Source organism: Corvus kubaryi, unplaced genomic scaffold, assembly GCF_017639235.1.
Source record: "Corvus kubaryi isolate FWS band 111438036 unplaced genomic scaffold, C.kubaryi_AGA036_p1.0 124, whole genome shotgun sequence".
NCBI classification, from domain to species: Eukaryota; Metazoa; Chordata; class Aves; order Passeriformes; family Corvidae; genus Corvus; species Corvus kubaryi.
The window spans coordinates 243,256-264,510 of NW_024580659.1; the positions used below are offsets into that span (position 1 = coordinate 243,256).

At 54.7% G+C, this 21,255-nt stretch overlaps 2 protein-coding genes across 4 annotated transcripts in view; one reads left to right on the top strand and one right to left on the bottom strand.

The window, feature by feature from the left end:
* RNF123 (ring finger protein 123) overlaps nucleotides 1-21,255 on the top strand; it is a 46,479-nt gene that overhangs the window by 23,457 nt on the left and 1,767 nt on the right. For 2 of the 3 annotated variants that reach the window (XR_006014443.1, XM_042018238.1), the window contains exons 28-35: nucleotides 401-488; nucleotides 747-834; nucleotides 959-1,043; nucleotides 1,864-1,890; nucleotides 8,131-8,270; nucleotides 8,421-8,609; nucleotides 10,128-10,203; nucleotides 10,372-10,456. Coding sequence is in view for 2 of the 3 variants with exons in the window: in XM_042018238.1 (XP_041874172.1) it covers nucleotides 401-488; nucleotides 747-834; nucleotides 959-1,043; nucleotides 1,864-1,890; nucleotides 8,131-8,270; nucleotides 8,421-8,609; nucleotides 10,128-10,203; nucleotides 10,372-10,456 (778 nt within the window). In the remaining variant the exon portion in view is untranslated. The remainder of the gene's footprint in view (nucleotides 1-400; nucleotides 489-746; nucleotides 835-958; nucleotides 1,044-1,863; nucleotides 1,891-8,130; nucleotides 8,271-8,420; nucleotides 8,610-10,127; nucleotides 10,204-10,371; nucleotides 10,457-21,255) is intronic. The other variant, XM_042018247.1, reaches the window with a different exon arrangement.
* AMIGO3 (adhesion molecule with Ig like domain 3) lies at nucleotides 17,441-20,368 on the bottom strand. The gene has a single exon (XM_042018259.1). It carries the CDS (start codon nucleotides 19,858-19,860, stop codon nucleotides 18,343-18,345), a length of 1,518 nt encoding a protein of 505 aa, XP_041874193.1. The 5' UTR covers nucleotides 19,861-20,368; the 3' UTR covers nucleotides 17,441-18,342.

Genomic DNA, 21,255 nt, shown 5'->3' on the forward strand with positions numbered 1-21,255 from the left:
GGCTGCATTCCTCTGCTTTGGGGTGATAATGTCACAGATCTGGCCAGTGCCACTGCCAGTTGCTCACCAAGCTTCTGTTGGGATCTGTCTACTGAATCTTTTGAGTGCTTATGCCTCCACATTCAAAGTAAGGTTGGGCATTGTCCTTGTCCTGCGTGTTGCAGGGGTGGATACATGACCTAGGACACCCTTTTGAGAGCAGGACTCATGTCCCAGTTACCTCCATGTCCAGTCTGGGGTTATTCCTTAGCTGCTCTAGCCTAAGCATGCTCTCCATGTCAGCAGGGACAACGTGCCTCTACATGAGGGCCAGTCCCTCCTGGCCACTGGCATTCAGGTGCTCCCTGATGTGCTGTGTGTCCTTGGGTGCCTGGCCTAGTCCCTTCTCATTCCTCCTCAGACATCCGGGACTCCCTGATGCAGGCGTTGGCCAGCTACGTCTGCTACCCGCACTCGCTGCGTGCTGTAGAGAGGATCCCAGAAGAGCAGTAAGTGCTGCCCTGCCTGTTCCCGGGGAGCTGGGGCAGGGCTGGGGTGGTGGCAGGGCTGGGTGAGGGAGCAGGAGGGCTGCCAAGCACCAGTGAGGGTCCACAAGTTGCAGCAGAGTGGTGGAGTTGATTTGGGAGCCTTCTGGCACCCTTACACCAGTGGTTTTGCTCTGCCCCAGCTCCACAGGTCCTACTGTGTGTCCTGTTCAATCCTCTGTTCCCAAACCCTGTGGGCTGACCTGTGTCCTTGTCTGGCAGGCGGATCTCCATGATGAAAAACCTCCTGGCTCCCTATGAGCAGCGACCCTGGGCACAGACCAACTGGATCCTCGTCAGGCTGTGGCGGGTGAGCATCCTGCAGCCCTGCCCCTCTCAGCACCTGGGGCTGCTGGGACACTGAGCATTTCACTCTCCAGTAGCAGCAAAACTGTTTTTCAACCTCTAAGATCTTTCCTGACCTCTTTTGCCAGGGCTGTGGCTTTGGGTACAGATACACACGGCTCCCACACCTGCTGAAAACCAAGCCTGAGGATGCCAGCCTCCCCAGCCTGCAGAGTGAGTGGGGCAGGGATGGGCACTCAGGGCTGTGGTGGGTGGTGAGGGAGGACCAGCCTCTTCCTTAGCAGCTGTCCCTACTATGGGCCAGGCCAGCTGTTGGGATAGCTGCCAAAGTAGGGTGTTCCTGGCCAAATATCCAGGCCTGGTTTTTACAGCCTGGCCATCCCCAGCCTCTCTACTGATGATTCTTGCATGCCAGATGGAGAGTTAGATCCATCATAAATAGGGGGTCTGCCCTCCAAAGGAGAGAAGAGAGGCCCAGGACTGCATCCTTACCAGAGTTTTACCCTGAGAGAAGGCTCTGTGATGTGCACAGTGAAAAGCTGCTGTGGGGAAGAGTTGTCATGTTTGCCAAGCCCTGGTACCCTGTGAGAGGGAGAGGGTGCCCAGGGAGACAGGGCACTGGATAAGTTTGCAAGCAGAGGGTGTTTTATCCTGGCATCTCTCAGAGCCTGGCAGAGCCTGTCCTGCCTTTGGCACTACATTTTGGTTCTCAGCACTGTCACTGGGATGAGGGGTTTCTCAGCTCTAGTGTGGCTGAGGAAGATGTGGGGAGGAGAAGTTGCCTTTCTTGAGCTGAAGAGTATGTCCCCAGCTTTACCTCCACAGGTTCTGGGCCTGTATGGATACATTCCTGATCCCCCTCTGCTGTAGAAAAGGCTTTGTGCCAGACTTCGCTTCTGGAGAGCTGCACAGGGATGGGGGACAGAAGGGCAGGTGGCACATGGAGGTGTATGCTGAGCCCCATCCAGGAAGCTGCCTGTCTGTTCTAACAGCACTCTTGTTCTCTTTTCTCTCTCCTGCTCTTGGTGCCCAGGAGATCTCTCTGTTGCTAGTTTCCAGAGTAAGTTTGTTGTGTGACCCTCTCTTGTCTGGTGGAGTAGCTTTAGAGAGCTCCCTGCTTCCCCTCTTCTGCCTAGAGAGACCCTTCTTTGTAGGCAGAGAGCTTCACAAATGAGTGTTTTCATCAGTTCCATCCCTGCGAGAAGCCAGGGGGGCTGTGCCCATGTGTCAGTGTCTGAGGCTGCATCATGGACTTGCTCTTGCACCTGTTTTGCCAGCGTTACCTCTGGGGTCAGAGCCCTGCTGGAGGCTGTGCCAGCCTTGGGTTCCTCTCATCCTTGGAGGCCGATGGAGAAGCCCTGGCACACATGCAGGAGGGACCTTGTGGCTGTCCCCTCACCCTCCTACTGCACAACCAAGATATGGAGTGGCTGTCACCAGTCCTGTGGGGTGGTAATCGAGCTCGCCCCATCCCGGGGAGCTCTGGGGCAGGAACAGTTCCTCAGCTGTTGAGGCCTTGCTCCACACATCGTGTGGCTCCGCACAGTCTGAGCCCGGAGTGGGCCGTGCTGGCTACTGGAGACTTACTCTTGGGAGGGCTATTTTAAGGCTCAGCCAAATCAATAATGAATGCTGATTTAATTGAAGAGGGACAGGGGACTCAGAGGTGTCCTTGAGATGCTGCCCAGAGAAGGAGGAGGAGATGACCCCCCCTCCCCTTCACACCCATCTGTCTTCACCTTGTTGCAATTTGAGCACAGCAGAGACAATGGGACAAACTGCTGAGCTAAGGAAATCCCCATTTGTCTGGGTCTGCTGCTGCAGGCCAGTCTGAATGTGGGCAAATGCCTCTTCTCTGGTGCTCCAGCTTTGTCCTGCTTTTGGGATGCTTCCTTGGAAGACTCTGCACAGGTGGGGAAGGTTTGCTCGTGCTGCCTCACAACATCCATGAAGCACAAAGAGCACAGAGCACCTGGTCTCCGCTGCCTTTTGCCTGTGCTCACCGCAGGTGAGCAGTGGATGCTGCTGCCTGGCTTAGCCCAAGAGGGGCAGAGGCTCAGAGAGGCCATTCGTGTCCCTGCTTGTTCCCAGAGTTACTCCTCAGCTCCCGTGCAAGCAGAGCTCTGCCTCAGTTTGGCTCCTGAGAGCAGATGGGGCTGCGTTCAGAGCTGAGGTAGTTGTGCTCAGTGGGTGCCGCAGGGACCTGTTTTGCTTTCACCATGGCTTGTAGGCAAGGCCAGGTGCTGTCCTGGCACGCACAGCAGGAGCAGCAGCAGTGGCTCCATGCTGGGCCCAGCCTGGCTTGGAAAAGCAAGAGCTGCAGGGTGGCTTCATGTTGTATCACAGGGCTCCTCTGCCCCAGGCCTTCTGCCCATGCACCCATCAGGTGGTAGAGGGAGCGTAGGTGGGACCATGAGATAATCGAGCTGAGATGTTGTGCAACATGGGCCAGAGAGTTCACCCACATCCCCTTCCCAAATTGCCTAAGCTAAAGAGAACGTTCAGGAGGAGATCCCGCCTTGATCTGACAACGCCAAAAGCATCAAATGGTAGTAGCTGAACTGTCTGAGCCCTTCGGATGATGATTGCTTGTCCTCAGAAGTCCATCACTTATGATTCCTGATGGAAATCACAGAATCATAGAATGATTTGGGTTGGAAGAAGCCTTAATGCTCATATTGTTCCAACCCCTTGCCATGGGTAGGGATGCTTTCCACTAGATCAGGTTGCTTCAAGCCCCATCCAACCTGGCTTTAAACACTTCCAGGGATGGGGCATCCATAACTTCTCTGGGCAACCTGTGCCAGGGCCTCACCACCCTCACAATAAAGAATTTTTTCCTGATATCTAATCTAAACCTGCTGTCTCTCATGAGAATGAAACCATTCCTTCATACCTAACCTCACCTTCTGTCTTCTACTGCTGCTGCTCTGCCTTTTTCTGCTTTACAGTATTTTATTCTTCAGAAGCACTTGTGTACCAGGGTAAACTCATTTTTTGGTCTTTTTCAGTGGTAAAATACGTGTGGCCTCTGTGCCTTATTCAGAAGGGGTTTTGCTTTTCTGAGCCCTGTGGGGTGTTCACCCTCGCCATGTTTTTAGCAGCCCCAGAGGTTTTGGTGTCATGCTGGTGGGAACCCTCCCTGATGTGCTGGTCATGGAGCCAGAACTCGCATTAGCTGGTTTGCCAGGGCTTTGCTTTGGAGGCACATATGGATCCCAGGAGCACTGGGCCATTCTGATGCCTCACACTCAGCCTTATGGATGTCTCATCCCCCAAATGCTGCCTGCTTTCCTTCTGCCTCGCCCTGCAGCCTTCCTTTTGGTTCTCTCTAAATGCATCTCTGAATGGGCGCACTGACATGGATTCACAGATACATCTGGATCCTTTCAAAAACTCAGATTAGTGTTGGGTGGAGCTGCTTTGCTTCTGAATCTGGTCCATTTGGGGTTTTCCCCTTCTGTGCTCAAGCTCTACTGTAAATGCTGCTGTGTCCAGAGACCCCCTCGGGCTGCTGACCAAGAAGTCTCACAATTAGCCCTGTTATAAATCTTGCTGGGTCATTAGCAAACTATAAAAGTACATAATTACCTTCCTGTAATGAAAGTGTGTGACCCTCCTTCTTTACCATTATCTAGTAGGAGCACTTATTGAAGGCTTCCACTTCGCCTGCTTTATTAATTTTTAACTCTCTCTAATAATGGGCTTCTGCTACTGTTAGACTTTCTGCCATTACTACTTCTATTAAATAATCCTGCTATATTTTTTTCCTATAGTTGAAAAAACTTCATATTACCATGGTCAGTCGAGGATGGTTTTTATGTCTTCTCCATCTATTACCCCTTTTCTCCTTGTTTTTGCCTACCACTGGCTATGTTTGATTAGGTTCACTTTACCTCTTACATTTTAACTTACTGTCTTTGCTTCATCATGCTCTCAGTGGCCCTTTTAACCCAGGTGTTTGCTGGAGCCCTGGAGCTTTCTGGCTCCCTAATAATCTTCTTAAAGAGCTCTGTTTTTATTCACTGGTTCCCCTACCTAGATTTTCTTTTCCTCTATTTTGTTTATATTTTTGCAGGGAAGTTTTTGTTGTGGAAACATTGGATGTATCTATAACCCCTTGGTTCCACGCTCTGTCACCCACATTAAATGTATTGAGGTCAGAATTTCTGGCCTTGAAAAACTGCCAATTTCTGTTCCAGTGACTGATGTTTATCTGTCATAACGAAGGCTAAGCCAAGATTGAGTGGCTTTTGTATTAGGGAGGTACAAATTTTAGAAGCATTATTGACTTACTAGTTCCAGCATCAAGAAAGTAACCCCATCACTGAGTATCCACAGACTCCCTGTGAAGTGACATCCCTGCCTGCAGTGGCACATAAGGGATGTGTGATTGCCCAGGAGGGCAGTGGTAACTGACGTGGGTGGGAATGTCCCAGCAAAGGTGAACATACTGCAAATAAAGATGAACACAGCACCAGGACTGGGTTTTGGATACCAGTAATGATTACCTCACCTGGGAATTCATGCAAGGGATGAAGATGGTTTTGTTGTATTCCAGGGCTTGCACCTTATGTTGCTTTCAAAGAGTAGCAGTGATCGCAGCATCTTTGGATTCAGAATCCTCTTGGGATCAACAAAAGCCAAGGAAATCACTATTTCTTGGTGTTAGCTTTAAAACCTTCAATAAACCTATTTACCTGTGGAGAGGGTTGACAAAAGTTTTTAAGTCATAGTCTGGCACAGTCTGCCAGCAGCAGGGAAAGCATTTAAGAACCCAGAATTGTAGGTTTGGAGCAAACTCACACCACTCATTGAAAAAAGACCATGAGGAAATAGTCATTGGCGAAAAATCAGGATAAAGCAAGTTATTACAAGCATAGGAGTGTCCTTCAAAAAACCAAAGCTGCCTTCAAATGAGGTAAACTCTGGCTGGGCAGTTCATCCTGAGGTCTGTCCTGACTTGCAATGTTGGTAAAAGAGGCTTTGGCAAGAGACCAGCTGGACAACATGCAGAGCTCTTCCATGAGGAGTGGTGATCCCTGCCTAGAACTGCTTTGGTACTTAAAGGCTGGAAAGGGAGTAATACATCAGCAGTTTTGGTAAAAAGCACTTTCTACACACTGAAGGGAGGCTGGGGAAAAGAAGGCACAAAGAACTTAACGCTGCAAAAAGACCTTCAAATTCTGAATGACTGGGAGAATGTCATGGATGGAATTCAGCGTCACCAAGTGTAGAGTGGTGAAGTAAGAGTGTGCTGTGCCCCTTCATCCATCACTGACAGAGAAGACAAGGTGTGCTCCAGCATTGATTCCTGGGCTTCTCCATTTGTGCCTCAGGACAAAATTCAGGTTCTTGAGGGTTATCCTTGAACTGGCATCCTATTGTAATCTTTTAGAGAAGAGCAGCTTGGTGTGCAGTCCAAGGAACAAATTACACAGAAGGAATTATGAGGAAAGCAAAACAGAACAAAACCAAAACCACATTATGCCTTTGTGCAAATCTGCCATGCACTTGTGGTTTGGATGCTGCATGTGCTTCTGATTCCACCTCTGCAAAGAAAACCTGGAAGAGATGTTGGGCTTCAGGAAGGGCTGGTGAAAGGGACAAAGATGGGACAGTTTCAGTGTGAGAAACTGCACTAGCTTGGGCTGATCCTGTTTAAAAGACTGTTGTGAAGGTCTGGAATCACAGCTAGCTGGAGGAAGTGACTGGAGAGGAGAATCTTGCTGTCTCTACCACCAGAAGGAAGGGGTTGCAGAGAATAAATATTAACAAATAAAGCGAGTAGTAGCCAAGCGCCAATCCAAATTCCTCCTGCTACACACAGCTGAACTGTGGAATGTTGCTCTGGGACATGTTTAATGCCAAAGGCTTACACAGTGTGTCAGAGGACACTGGGCAAGAAATCCCCAGAGGACCAATAAATATGTAAAAAGGATGTCTGGCTTGGCCAGTCCCTGAGGCACGTGTAGCCCGAAGGCTGGGGTGGGACTAGGACATCAAAGACATTTGTTTTGATGAAACCCCTCCCAAAAATGAGCTTTTAGGCAGGATCAAAGCCAGGGCACCAGCCTGCCTGGGGTGATTATGCACTGTGAGATTCAGCTCGTGTCCTCCATAATAACAGAAGTTCATTGCACTTGCTAGTGGGTATTCACAGAATAATTTATCCTGTTCCCATTTCAGATGACGGTCTCCTGTCATCTGTCTCTGGCTTTACTAATCCCAGCTAACAATCTGCCTGTAGTTACGCCTTGCTTCTTGATCCCTAGGGATGTGATGGAAGTTGTCTTGTGTCTGCTTTGCCCATGCTGGCCCTTCGAGTAGGCTGCAACCCCAGAGAACTTCTGCAGTCGCAGCACAGCTTGTTCCTCTGGGCATGGCAGTCCTGGTGCTGCCAGAGTTTCCACCTGCTCTTTCTAATAGCTTCTAGTGGAGGAAAATGTAGGTAGATTGGGGTTTTTCCCAATAGCTGGTAAATCTGCTCAAGCTTTTTCTTTCCAAGTCCTGAATTTTGGGTTGAACTCCAGTACCCATCCCTTGTAGTGCTGAATGTTTTGTGAGCCTCTTGCAGACAGTGGGTCCTTCTGCTGGTGAGAAGCATCTGTCCCTTTTGTGCCCCCTTCCTTTCGCTGCCCATCCATGGGGGCTGGTGTCCCACACAGCCCTGACTGTGTTTTCCAGCTGCTGGGTCTGACCTCATCTGTAATCTTGATAGTGAGGAAGCCCAGAAATGCCATGTAACCAAGGGGATGTGTCTGTGCTCGGGTTGAACCTGGCTGGGGAGTGTGGGCAGCTCTGCCTGAGGGCAGAACCAGCCTCAGCTCCATACAGAAGCCTCTTGGGGTGGGATTTACTGGATACCTTCCTCTCCAGATGCAGGCAGATGGGCACAGCCATGTGAGGCCAGGGTGGCTGTGCTGGCTCTGGGCAGCTGGTGCCACACTGGTATCAGGAGCAATTAGTGCTGAGCTGACCATGGGCCTCTGCAGAGCTGAGCAGGAGGGATGCTGAGCTGCAGGGCAGTGCTCCTGTACACGTGGGCAGCAGCGAGCATGGAGGGCTCTTCCCTGTTTAATTCAGGCTGGCATTGCAAAGAAGTGCTTGGAGGCCCAACAGGAGCAATCGCTGCTCAGAACAGTCCTTGTGCCAGCTCCCAGTGCCCTGCTGTCTCTGCTTACTCTAAGGCACAAGCCAACATTTCCCAAGCCCAGGACTGGTCTCTCAGCCTGCCCTTGCCCCTCACTCCTGGCTGCCCTGGGACCAGGCCACTGAAGCTGTCACTGTCTGGTTTCAGAGCCGTGTCCATCCACCTTGCTGCAGCGGCACATGGCAGACCTGCTCCGCAGCGACCGCGACCTGGCCCCCAGCTTCCTCAACAGTGTCCTGAACCAGCTGAACTGGGCGTTCTCTGAGTTCATCGGCATGATTCAGGAGGTGGGTGTGCACCAGAGCTGTGGGATGCGGCACTCAGTGGGTGCTGTGTCCTGCACGCAGCAAGGCTCAAGGCACAACTCACTGGGCTGGGGATCGCGGCTCTCCTTTTGGGAAGGGGCACCTTTTTAAGCTGTCTCCATTGCCTGGCAGATCCAGCAGGCAGCAGAGCGCCTGGAGAGGAACTTTGTGGACAGCCGCCAGCTGAAGGTGTGTGCCACCTGCTTTGACCTGTCAGTGAGTCTGCTCAGGGTGCTGGAAATGACCGTCACGCTGGCGCCGGAGATCTTCCTGGACTGGAATCGCCCGTCGTCAGAGCTGCTGCTTCGGAGGCTTGCCCAGGTATCATCCTGTGTGAAGAAACAGCATCTGGAGGGCCATGAGGACCCCTCTGCCCTCTCTCCAGATGTGTGGTGAACTGGGGGCTCCTGCTGCAAGTGCTTTAGTACCTAGAGCTGCTGTGGAACAAGTGGTGCTCCCTAAAATCTCTACACATCAACTGCTCCCCTCCTTTGCAACTGGTCTGGTCGCAGCTGATTCCTACCTCTACTGGGAGGGAGGGGGACAGCTGCTTAAATCTTCTTTATGAGGGGCCAGTAAATGCTGAATTCTCCTGTGACAAGCAGTGTCATGAAGTCTGGCGAGGAGGTGTGGTACATCTGGGTTAGGAGCTCTGGAGAGCATAGCTGGTTTCACAGGGCACGCACTCCAGTGTTTGGGCAGGCATCTTGGTCCTTTATCCCTCAGTCCTAGAACGTGGTAAAAAATGTCTCCATTTTCCTGCCACAGTGACTGGGACAGCCCCATTCCAACTCACAACATCCCTTAGTCTCCAGTAAATTAGTTTCTTCTCTAAAGCATGAGCAATCCTGGAAAGCGCTGAGGGCAGGCTGCCCTCGTACAAGCTGGACTGGTGGAGAGCAGTCAGATGTACATTAGCAGTACCCCAAAGGCTGAGACTCAGGGCTCTGAGCAGATGAAACAAAGCAAGGGGTAGTGGGATCTGATACCATAATCATGAGGGAAGTGCTCAGCTGGGTGAGGAGGAGAGTGAGGGGCCCTTAGCAGGTGACGTAGGCAAGCTGGGGAACGTGCAGCAGAGAGTGGAGTGCTGCAGCTTCCTCCTTGCTGTCTGGTGCTGTTGTGAAGCCGTGCCCCACCACTGACCATGCCCACAGAGGGGTGCTGTGTTCTGCTGTTGTGCATTGGGGCGCCAGGAAGAGGGATGCTGCATTTGAGAGATGGTGCTCAGCTTGCAGCGGTTATGTCAGGCCTGGAGCGGTCCCCATTCCTCCCACTGGGGGGTTGGGTGAGAGCTAATGGTGGCTAATTAAGTGTCTTCACAGCTGATTCCATCTCTGCAGATTGCTCTCTGCACTCACCCTGTGCTTCAGAGCTGGTAGGCCCATCCTGCTGCCAGCTCCAGGCAGGGCAGGACCTGGACTGTGCTTCACCCTGCTGACATTGCTTTTGCCCACAGCTGCCAGCTCACTCTTTACAGGCTGTGGCTGTCCTGGGGACTATACCTTCTCCTTGCCAGGAGCTTTTATCTGCAGAAGTAGCTTGGCTTCTGTAGGTGGGAATTCAGATTTAGGTGGAAGGCACTGACATTCAGGTGTCTTTACCTCAGAGTGACCCTTCCCTGGGTGGTTTTGGTCTAGTACAACCACTGTATGTGGTACCACTCCTTCCATGCCAGGGCCAAGCTAGGTGTGTGTTGTGAGCCTCCCTCTGTGCATCCACCAGCTCTCAGGCACTGAGCCTGTACTGTAAGGACATGCTGCCCCAAAGCTCTTTGGATGCTGCTCACAGGAAGGCCCATCCAGGACATAAAAACCCTCTCTGCTTTTCCCTACACAGCTGTTGAACCAGGTGCTGAACCGTGTGACAGCTGAAAGGAACTTGTTTGACAGAGTGGTCAACCTCCGTCTGCCGGGTGAGTCCACTCTCCACGGAAAACGTGCTGGGAGCATGCCCTTGGGAAGGGAGGGATGGCTTGTACCAAAGGGCAGTGCAGAGCTGCATGGGATCAGACCTCAGACCTGCCCTGCTCTGCCTGTCACACAGTGGCAGAAGCTCTTACCTTTCTCTTTTGCTTCCATAGGGCTGGAGAGTGTGGACCATTACCCAATCCTGGTGGCTGTGACAGGGATACTGGTCCGGCTGCTGGTGGACACTGATGTTCAGGGGTGAGCGGCTTTTGCCTTCCAAAGCACGGGCTATCTGTGTGTGGCACTGCTCTGGGTGCTACAGTGGGGCCATGGGAGGTGTTGCAGGAGCAGCATGGGGTGTGGGGACTAAAGCGAGGTGAAGCTGATGTGTGTGCAGCAGGCAGAAACCAAAGAGCCACATTCCCTGGAGAAGCTGCATCCCAGTGCTACTGCTGGGTGCAAAGCCCCTTGCTGTGGTGGTGGAAAACCCTTGTGAGAGGTGGCTGTGAGATGTTGTACTGAGAGCACGTGTACTCCTTCCTCCTTGGGATGGGGTCTGGCACTGTGTGACAGGACAGCTGCTGTTGGAAGTTGTGGGTGCTGCGTGTGATGGAGCTGTGCTGGCGTGGTGACACACACAAAGTGCTGCAGCACACAGTGATGGCTGGAAGGAAGCTCATTGAAGCTCCTTCACCCTGGACTCCTCTCAGGAATGCATCAGAATGTGTGCAGAGCTCTCTGGCTGCCCAGACAGGTGCCACAAAGGTGAGACAAGTCTTCTCCAGTCACTTGGGTGATGCTGATTTTAAGATGAAACAAATCTTGTCTTTATGGTAGCCAATTATTCAGAGAGGCAGCACTGGGGGAGTGATGTGGCTGGACAAAGCCACAGCTTTGTGTATCTGTGTCTGCTTGTACCGAGTCCTGCAAAATAGACTTGTGCTGACACTGACGCCCTGCCTTTGCTGTCTCCCAGTGTCATATGCAGGTGCCTTGCCTGGTCACTGTGTGCTGTAGGACTGCTGTAGGACTGTAGGAGATGGGGCTCTTCTGTCTGTGCTGTAGATCCTGCTTTTTTCATGTCCGGAGAACACAATAGTCTCTGGCTTTGCAGAGAGCAGAGTCCCATCTGGCCGAGCGGCTCAGCCCTGCAGCCAGTCTTTCAGCTTCTTCTCTCAAGGACTCAAAGATATACACAAATATATCTAATTATAACCTGCCTCCTGTGGCTGCTGCACCAGTCTCACAGCCCCCAGTGTGACAGTGCCAAAACCTGGGCTCAAGGTCATTGATCAGTGGCCTTTCTGGGCTGTGAACAGAGGTGGATTTTGCTCACCCCCAGAACCTTGCTCCATGGAAAGGGCAAACGTCATGAATTTGATGCCACAACTAGACACTTCTTCCTGAAGGGAAGGGGGAGGTGATAAAACAGTTCCCTGTCATGCCAGGATGAGAAGTCCTTCCCTGCCTGTCTCTCCCTTGAACATCTCTCCCAGGCCAGGTCGCTTGTCAGGTCAAAATGGAGAAGGGTTGTCCCTCAGTTTATCAAACTCCAAAGAGTGCTGGGGAGATGGTATCAGTCACATCCTTCCTAGGCTGCAGGGAGTCCTGGGGAGACAGAAAGCTTCCAGACTCTGTCCTTTCCCTGAAAAGCCCGTTGTGCTTTGGGTTTGTGAATTCCAGGCAGCCAGTGTCATCACCAAGTGGCACTGTCCCCTGTGTGCCAACAGCATCCTTCATGCCTTGGGCTGCTCCATTACAAACCAGAGGCACTGTGCTCTAGGGAAGTGGCAAGTCTCTGATGTTCAAGGGCTTTGTAGTCATTTCCCTGAGCACTGGAAAGGAGAAATAAATGCAAAATAGTAGAATGATGCATGAAAAGCATCGTGTCCTTAAGGTGGACCTAACTGAGCGGGAGAAGCAGAAGGCGGAATAGGAGGAAGCCCAGGTAAAAATATCCATAAACCAGAATTCTTCTGCGTGATTTTGCAAAGCCGTGCACTAAACCTGAGGTTTGATACGTCAGTGATCTATAAAAGGCAAGCAAATGTTGCAGGGGAGCCATTGAGGTCAATCAAGACAAAAGAACCAAGGGAGGTGGCTTGGAGACCCTGCACTGCTGCCTGAGCAGAGGGGGGGGTGGCAGAGATCAAAGGCAGAGTATGTCATGGGGAAGGGAGAACTGAGCCCCCACCCTCTTGGCAGTGCTCTGAATTGAGGACTGGGTGTTGCACCCCACTCACAGAGTGCTTCTGCTCCGTGCAGCCACATGGAGCAGTGGCAAACAGAGATGGGATGGAGAAAACCAGCAGGTGTGAGAGGAACCACTGGGGCTTTTCTGCTGCCTGCATTCCTCAAGGGCTCAGGCCTGGTTTCGTGCTCTGTCCAAGGCACCATCACCACAGGGTGCTGAAACCTGGAGGTGCAGTCACCCAAAACCCAGAGAGATGGTGCGTATCAACAATGCCTGGCCCAGAGCACAGCATTGGGAAGCATCTGTCTCCAGGTGAAGAAGAGGAATGGAACAGGAGAATTCAAACCTTCCTCGGGTCTGTACATTCCCATGGGAGATGATTGCCATGGCTGAAGAGATTTAAAGGGTCCTGTATGTAACCAGGCTCTCCAGAGCAGACCTGTTTATGTGAACTCATGTGTAGACAGCTTTTCTTTTTCCTTTCTTCCTCTCAGTGCAGCAAGCAGGATAACAGGACAGGCTTTTGTCCTTCCCCAGAAGGACTCTGCCTGGGCAGTGCTGAAAGCTTGTAGAAATCTCTTCCAGGTCCCATTTGGTAACTCCCAGATTGCCAGAAATCATTAGCAGAGAGATTTTCCAACCCACATTTGCATGTAGGAGCATCCCTGTTGGAATTGCCAGGGACAGGGCGACCCTGGCTGGTTCCCTGTGAGGAGGCTGTGCCCCAGAGAAGGAGGACAGGGACAGGACCTTGGGAGACTTCCTTGGTTTGGCTGTGTTTTTTCTGGTTGCCTCTAACCCAGCAAGCAGACGCTGTGCCAGGCACTTGGTTGGAAGGTGCTGCAAACATCTGGGCCATAGGGAGCGGGCTCATCTGGTAGTGAAGGAATGAAGTCCTGTTTATGGGGTGAGAACATTGCAGTGGGAAAGGAAGTAAGTAAGTAGAGCCAGAGCCCTGCCAACTCATCCAGTTGTGTTACCAGGCTGCAATCAGATGCCTCAGTTGATCCATCTTTTGCTGTAGTCCCTGGATGGAGCAGGCTGTGCTTTTGAGAGAGCAGAGGTGCATTTCCTTGCTGGGTCAGGCAGGACAGGCTGGTGCTGCTCATGGTGAGCCAAAGCTTCAGTGCCTCCTCCCAGCCCTTGGGTCTGAGAGCTGTTGGGCAGCACTGGGGAGTCTCAGGGGCTGGCAGGGCCGAGGGCAGGGATGTCCCTTTGCTCCCTCTGCCAGCCTTAATGACTGAGCAGGGAGGAGAGGGAAGGCAGGATCTGCCAGGCTGAGCCAGGAGCTGGGCTGAATCCATGCCACAGACCCTGGCTGTCTTCAGGCAATATCATCCTCCCGTTTGTCGGCTTGCTAAATAATTGAGCAGATTTTCTATTAAGCCTCTATCAGAGTGAGCTAATGGAGCGGCGTTGGCCAGAGCTGGTGTCAGGATCCTGGCGAGAGCGAGTGGCAGGGGAAGGGGTGAGGCCCAGAGGTGAGGCTGTGGTCGCCTGTGTGTGCAGGCATGCTGTAATCAGGATGGGCTTTGTGGGAAGTGAGTGGCCATCCCAGAGTGGAGATGAGCTGTGTTCTGTCAGGGCAGGGCCACTGCTCTGCTCCTTGGGCTTCCCCCGTACTCCCTCCATCCCTTCAGAGGCAGGGAGGTGATGCTGTCGGGGTGAGGAGAGGGCTGGGGCACATGCAAGGAGCCAGTGAACCAATCTGTACAGGACAAGTCCTAAAGAGCCTTCAAGGTGCTTCTCCCAAGGACTTCTGCATGAAGGACGGAGAGAACAGAAGGAAAAGCACTGTGCTCACCGGGAACATGGTGGTACCAGCCATCAGAGCACAGAACGGGGATCCTGGACCAGAAACAACCATGCTGAGCCAGTGGGATGCTGAACAGGAGCCAGTGGGACCTGCCAGAAGCAGCACTGAGCTGGTGTGATGTTGGGATATTTCTGTCTGGATCTCTGGACTCTTCTCCTTTGCAAACTACAGGTGGGAGCAGAGAGATGGGCTGGGAGGAGACAAAGAGGTGCCCAGGGCAGAAGTAATGTACTGGTGAGCAGAAGGGTGAGGAGGCACAAGACTGGGTGGAAGAGGAAGGCTAAGAAGACTGCTCAGTTGCTAAATGAACAAATGCTAAATCCCCAGGGTTTTGGGATGACCTCCGCTTGAAAGATCAGAAGATCCCAGCCTGCAGGTTCCTAAACAGCCTGGCCACCCACCTGTGTGCTCGAGTGCTGCTGGGACCCTGGGGGCTTGGCTGCTCCTGTGGACATGGTAGTTTTCTGCATAGTTCCAATAAAACTTTGTAATTACTGATCCCTTAAACACTAATGCTCTCTCAACAGTGTTGGTGAGCAGGTTGTGGTGGAAGGAGGGGCAGGAGTAGACATTTCATGGACCAGTCTAAAGGAGTCCTTGGTACCTCACTCTAAAGACTCAGAAAATGGGTGGTACTCCAGTTTTGCAGTGTGTAACATCGGGGTGAGTGTGAGCCAGAGCACGGAAGAATTATTAGCTCTGGCCTAGGTTTTGTGGTTGAAAAAGTACTGTGGTCAGTGTTTTTACAAGCTGCCAGCTGCAAGTGCTGCATCCTGAGTGATGGGACTGCCAGGGCTGGGCTCTCGCAGCCCCTCTGGGCTGTCAGGCACATGCTGGGAGGCTGGAGCAGGCCTTGTGCTGGTCAGCACCAGGCTTTGCTGATTTGAGCTCTCTGGAAAACTGTGAGCATCATAAGGAAAGGATCCAGGCCCCCGCCGTGTTCATCATGTGTTCATCCTTGGTGACAGGAGGACAGGATGGGACTGAGATTCACTGCACCCTTGTTGTCCTAGCTGAGGTGTGAGGTGCCAGGGGAGACAGGAGTCAGTGTTGGACACTGGTCCCCAAAGCTGGTCCTTATCCCTGCACACGCTGGCACAGGTCCCTGTGTGCCAGGGCCACCAAGCTTTGTGCTGACCCATTACTTTACCCTGCAGAGTCAAGGAACAGGAGGGAGGTGTGGCACAGAGCCAGGGGTGTAATGGTAGAGATGGCTGCCAAGAGAGGACAGTGTATTCCTTGGGGAACATCCATTAGGTTTCTCAACTCCTGCCTGTCAGAGAGGCTTTGCTCCTGTCTGTTCTTCCTTGCTGAGATGTTCTGCCTTTCAGGCTGCCTAATGAACTGCTTCGACAGTCCAAACCGCCTTCCAGTGCTCATTTGGATCAGCAATGTGGTGTGGGATCCTTTCTGAGCATCAGGAATGTGTGAAAAGCAGCAGCAGGACTTTCCTGGGTAAAGGCAGTGGGATCCCTTGAGGGCAGCACGGATACAAACCTGAGAGAGCAAGCCTCAGCTTTCCTGCAGAGATAGGAGAATTGCAGCCAGCCTAGAGGAACTCTCCTGGGCTTTTTCAGGCTGGTGTGGCCCTGAAAAAGCCCCTGGGAGCTTTTCTGACACTCCTGAGCTTTCCCCAAGCTTCAGTCATTATCCTCAGCGGAGGATGCCAGTTTGCAGGAGCACTAATGCCTGGGAAGCTGGTGTTGGCAGTGGAGAAGGGGAAGATGTTCGAGGAGACAGACAAGGATGGTAAGGCAATAAGGGGTGGGTAACACCCACTCCTGGTGCTGGGGCCCAGAGCAGCACTTTGTCTTTCCTTCTGGAGGAAGATGTGGTGCTTAGATGTGGCACATGCTCTGGCATGGGCTTCGCACTGTCTCAGCAGATCAGGTCACACTTGGATCAGTGCCCTTGACTGGTTTGGGCCTGGGTGCAGTCAGCTGCATCTCTTCTCTTTCCCAGACATTCCCAGGTCAAATTCAAACCTTCCTTCCCATGTCGTCCCTGCCTGGGTGCAAGGCCAGGGGTGATGGCAGCACCTCAGCTCCACCCTCAAGGTGCCACTCACCTCTGTGTCTGACACCGACGCACCCCATCACCCCCTGGCAGCCCCCGGTGTGGCCGGCACGGCGTCCTGGGCCCATCAGGACACTGTGCTAACGTGAGGTGACAGGGCCAGCGGTGGCGGGTGTGGGGAGCGAGGGCACAGGCCAGCGGGGCCTGTCACTGTGCATCCGTCACCTCCGCCAGCCGCGGGCCACGGATCGCACGGAGCTGTGCAAGGTCACTGTAAGGAGCGGTGCTGGGAGGCTGGGCTGGCTCAGGAGAGCTGCTCTCCCAAACACTCTCCCCTCCTTGGATGGCGTGGGGGGGATGGTTTTAGCAATTTATTTGGGCGTAAAGTCGAGTTTTTGCTGGGATAAAAGCGGCTTGTTTCCTGGCCGAAGAAGTCGAAGGATGTGTGCTAATGTGGTCCCAATGCCACAGGGTTTTACCCTCCCACCAGTCACAGGGCTGCCAGCAGCTTTTGGGACCAGGGTGCTCAGCCGTGGGAGGGGCTGCAGGTCTCAGAAGGATCCTGGTCCTAGTGGTGGCTGAGCTGTGCTCCTGCCCACAGGGTAGCCCCAGCCTCTCCTGTGCTGTATGTGATGGCCACATGCTCCTGCTCCAGCTGTGGATGGGATGCTGGTGACTGGCAGATGGGTAGGATACCCTTATCCATCTGTGGGATCAGACAGGTATTTTGGAGGGGGCAGAACCACTCCCTGTTTCAGTAAGAGGCAAGGGTGGATGCCAGGGAAGGCAGTGCAGGTGACACAAGTGGGGGGGCTCCATCTGCAGGGAGCACCAGGACTAAGCCAAAAGCAGGGCCAATCCCATCCCTAGCAGTGCCTTTCCCCTGTATCTAAACCCTGCTTGTTCCTTTCAGGGTCTCGACATGCCCTCGTGTCAGTTGGTGCTGCTCCTTCCCCAGCTCCGAAGCATCATTTTGGGGTCCTGCCCTCCCAAGGACAAACCACTGGCCACCAGCACATTTAACTCCCTTGCCAAGGCCACCTGAAGGCCATTTGATGGGAACAGAGGCTGCCAATCCAGTGCAGATTGCCTGGCTCTGTGTGCTGGGCCTGCAGGAATTCAGGGCTCCCTCAGATCTCAGCCTCCCACCGCTGTGTCCGTGAGCTGCGGGGTGGCTGCACACTGCTGCAAGGGCAAGGAGACACTCAGCCCAGTGTGAGCTTAAAAAAATAGGCATTTTTATTCCAGTGGAACTAGAGAATTACGACCCAGGAGAGGGGAGGATTACTCACATTTATCGATAGGCTGATTAGGTTACTGCCTAAATAGCTGTGCTTGAGCAGCGCGTGTCCGCCTCAAGGAGAAGCAGCGAAGGAGCGCGTGGTGCATCGGAGACCTCAGTGTCCTTGGTGGCACGGAGAGCTCTGAGCAATGCGGGCTGGGGCGCTGTGTCTCGTCACCTAATCCTGCTTTGACGATTTACAGCTTCTCGGGAAGCAAAAGCTTGTAAGGTTTGCTTGGCTGCATGGCTGGTCAGGCGCTGAGCTCCATCCCTCCTGCGTGGACATGTTTGGGGAGAGGGTGTGTACCCCCCACATGTGATGGGGTCACAGTCCCCTGCTCCCAGCCATGGCATATTGATGGGGACCGCCATGGGCTGGGAGAGGATGGTGGCATCACCATTCTTGAGGGTCCTGGCATGAGCCAGGACAGTGTCCCACTTGTCACAGCTATCCCTTGACCTGGTCTGTGGTAGTGGTGTCAGGTTGGGCATCTCATGCCTGGGGATATGGCAGACCCCCAGTTCTGGTGTTACATTAGGGAGGGTGGGTGCCCAAATGAAGGGGCGTTTCTCCAGCATGCTGGGTTCATCAGTGTTACCCTTGTGCTAACACGGCCATTGCCAGTGGATTATGCAGGGTGCTTTTGCTGGGCACCAATGTGCCCATGGCCCAGAACCCACCAGGAGCCCATGGCTGAAGCGGTTGTGGGTGATGTCAATCACTCCCGTGGGTCGTGGTCAAGCCAGGAATTCAGGATGCCCAATAATCCTGTTCTAGCAGTGATGGAGGAGACCAGCTCTTGGGAGGCCTCAGATCTGCTCCCAGCTCTCTCCCACTAAGACACAATGGGAGTGTCAGAAAAGACAGAGCTGATGGACTCTGAGTCTGACTTGAGCTGCAGGACCTTGAGGTGTTTGGGGTCAGGGAAGTCCTCGCCGAGGGCCAGGCGGATCTTGCCGTTCTGTGTCTCCCTGATGGGCTCAAGGAAGACAACATGTTTGTTGGCACTGGCCTTGCGGTTTGGCCCATCGGTGGCAGGAGGAGTGGTGCTGAGGATGGAGGACTGGGCGCTGCACTCCTGCGGGGGGCTGAGCGGGGCCGGCTTCTTGCAGCAGCCCAGGCAGCGGCACGGCGTGAGGTACAAGTAGATGATCACCAGCAGCAGGCTCACAATGCAGCCCAGCAGGGTTGTGAGGCCAGTGCTGAAGGTCTCCTCAGCTGGCTTGGGGTAGAGGACGGTCACGTTGAACTCGCACATCCTGCTGAAGTTGTAGGGGCTGTTCATGGCCAAGCCTACGTAGACCCCCGAGAGCCAGGGCTTGGCTACAGCGATCCTCAGGCTGCCGTTGCGATAGACCTCCAGGGAGTGATTGCTGTTCCCAGGGTGTTTGATGGGCTCGTGGTTAGGGGTGATCCACATGTAGGTGGTGGTTGATTGCGGCAGGCTGGTGTTACAGGTGAGCAGGATGGGCTGGCCCACCATCACCTCCAAGTGCGAGAGGTCTGTGTCTTTGGTGCTCGCCGAGCAGTTCTCAAACATGTGGCTGTGTTTGAGAAACTTGATCAGGGACCGGGGCACGTTGTCAGACACCTTGCAGGTGTGTTCCTCAAAGAAATCTTTCACAGAGCTGAAACCTTGCTGATTCCAGCGCTGGAGCATCAGGTAGAGGGGGCAGCTGCACCTGATGGGGTTGTTGTGCAGATACAAGCCATTGCCGATGTTTTCGGGCAGAGCTGCCAGCACCTCCACGGGGATGCTGCTCAGGCTGTTGGAGGAGAGGTCCAGCGTGCGCAGGTTGTAGATTCCCAGCCCCTGCACTGCATGGAAGGGGAAGGTGGTCAGGTTGTTCCAGCTTAGGTAGACTTTCCGCAGACCACTCAGCTTGGCAAAGGCGTTTTCATCAACCCGCGTGATGCGGTTGTTGTAGAGCAGCAGCTCCTCCAGGCTCACCAGCGCCTCGAAATAGTGCGTCTCCACGGCGTGCAGGTAGTTGGAGGACATGTCCAGGTGCCGCAGGAAGGAGGCATTGTGGAAAGCCCGCGGAGAAAGGTTCCGAATCTGGTTGTGGCTGATGTGAAGGGCCTCGAGGTGCGGGAGGGCGGCCAGCCAGCGGTCGTGGAGTTGGGTGAGGGCGTTGTGGCTGAGGTCCAGCGTGGTGGTGGTGGGCGGCAGTGCCTGGGGCACCCGCAGCAGCATCTGCCGGCTGCAGCTCAGTAGGTCGGAGGTGCAGATGCAGGCGGCAGGGCAGCGGTGGGGCTGTGGGGAGGCTCGGGGAGCGCGCAGCTGGAGCAGCAGCAGGAACAGCTTTGCCACCCGCGGCCAGAGCGGGTCCACGGGCACCGGCGAGGACATTGTGGTGAGCAGAAGCCTCTGTACAGCCCGGCGGCACAGCCAGGCTCAATGAGACGCGAGAGAAAATCTGCCGCCGTCTCCCTTCTCGCCCCCAGTGCCGGCTTGGCTCTCTGCTAAGCATCCACAGACGCCCTTCTGCACCCCGCGAAAGAGGATCCCGATTCTAGCCGTGGGGCTTGAAAAGACCTACGGGGCGGCATTGCCGTGCTCGGCTCTGCCGCGGCTCACCCTAGGCTGCCTCGTACCTGTGCTCCGGCCGGCCGGGGGCTGCCGGGGGTCGGGCGGGAGCCGGCGATCAGCATCAGGGGGCTGAGGCGCTCGGGCGCTCCGGGGCTGTGTGTCCGGCTGGGCGGGCGCCTCGCTGCCTCCTGGAGCTGCTCATCCCTAGAGTGCGAAGTTTCTCAGGGCTCAGCGCCGCCGGGGCACATCCGCACGCTGCAGCCTCCGGGAGCCCCGTCCGGCTCCCTCCCGGGCAGCATCTCCGGGAGCCGGGCGCGCTCCGGGAGCGCGGTCCCGCTCCTGCCCCTATTTACGCGCGGGCGGTGCGCGGCGAGGGGGCCGGGCGGGATCCCATTGGCCCCGGCGCGGGGAGTGGTGGCCGCGGCGGTGGCCCTGGCCCGGTCCCTGGCCCCGTCCCTCGCCGTGGCCCTCCCTGCGAGTGGGCAGAGCGATGCGCAGCCAGCACCGACCCCGCGCGGTCGCTTGTCCCCAGGGGAGCTCAGGACCACTTCGGCCGTAGCGGTGTGCAGCCGCCGGAGAGCCGCGACCGGCTGCGATCCGTGCAGCGGCTGCTCCGCCACTGCCCAGCCTCTGGCAGAATGCTGGAACAAACCCGCCACCTCTGGGAGCCCCTCGTGTCCCATCCTGCACCTGGGCTGGGAGTGGGGATGGCGGTCACCCCCCGGTGCTGCTTCTCTCCCAGCCGTGGTTCTTCCCTCTGCCCTCGTCCTCGGCACCCCCACGAGCTGGGGACCCCCCGGCACCTCCGGCCTTGGGGTGAGCAGGGGGCCTGAGCTCGGCAGGGTCCCCAGGGCAGAGGGGGTGCCGCGGGCTGCTGGGGGGAAGGAGTGGCCATAGGGTGAAGGACACGCAGGAATGTCATTATCCAGAGCTCGGGCGGTTAGTGGGAAGAGGAGAGCTGGGGAATTGGTTTCCATTAGGGCAGCAAAAAGCTAATTTGGCGGCTGCGGCTGCTGCGAGTCAAGGGGCTGTTAACCCCCTGTGCCCCGGCTCAGCCTGTGCTGAATGGCTGCTCCCTTGCCCCTCCTGCCGCTGGAGCAGCTCTGCTTGCCCCTGGGGCGGCCACGGAGCCAGCTCTGCTCCTTGCCAAGGGCTGTTACCAGGCTGCGGCACTGGTGCCCGATGGAGACACTCATTAAGGCGACCTTCATCTGT

What these genes read in the sequence shown, in the direction of transcription:
- AMIGO3 (XM_042018259.1), bottom strand. Translation starts at nt 19,860, where the DNA reads ATGTCCTCGCCGGTGCCCGTGGACCCGCTCTGGCCGCGGGTGGCAAAG.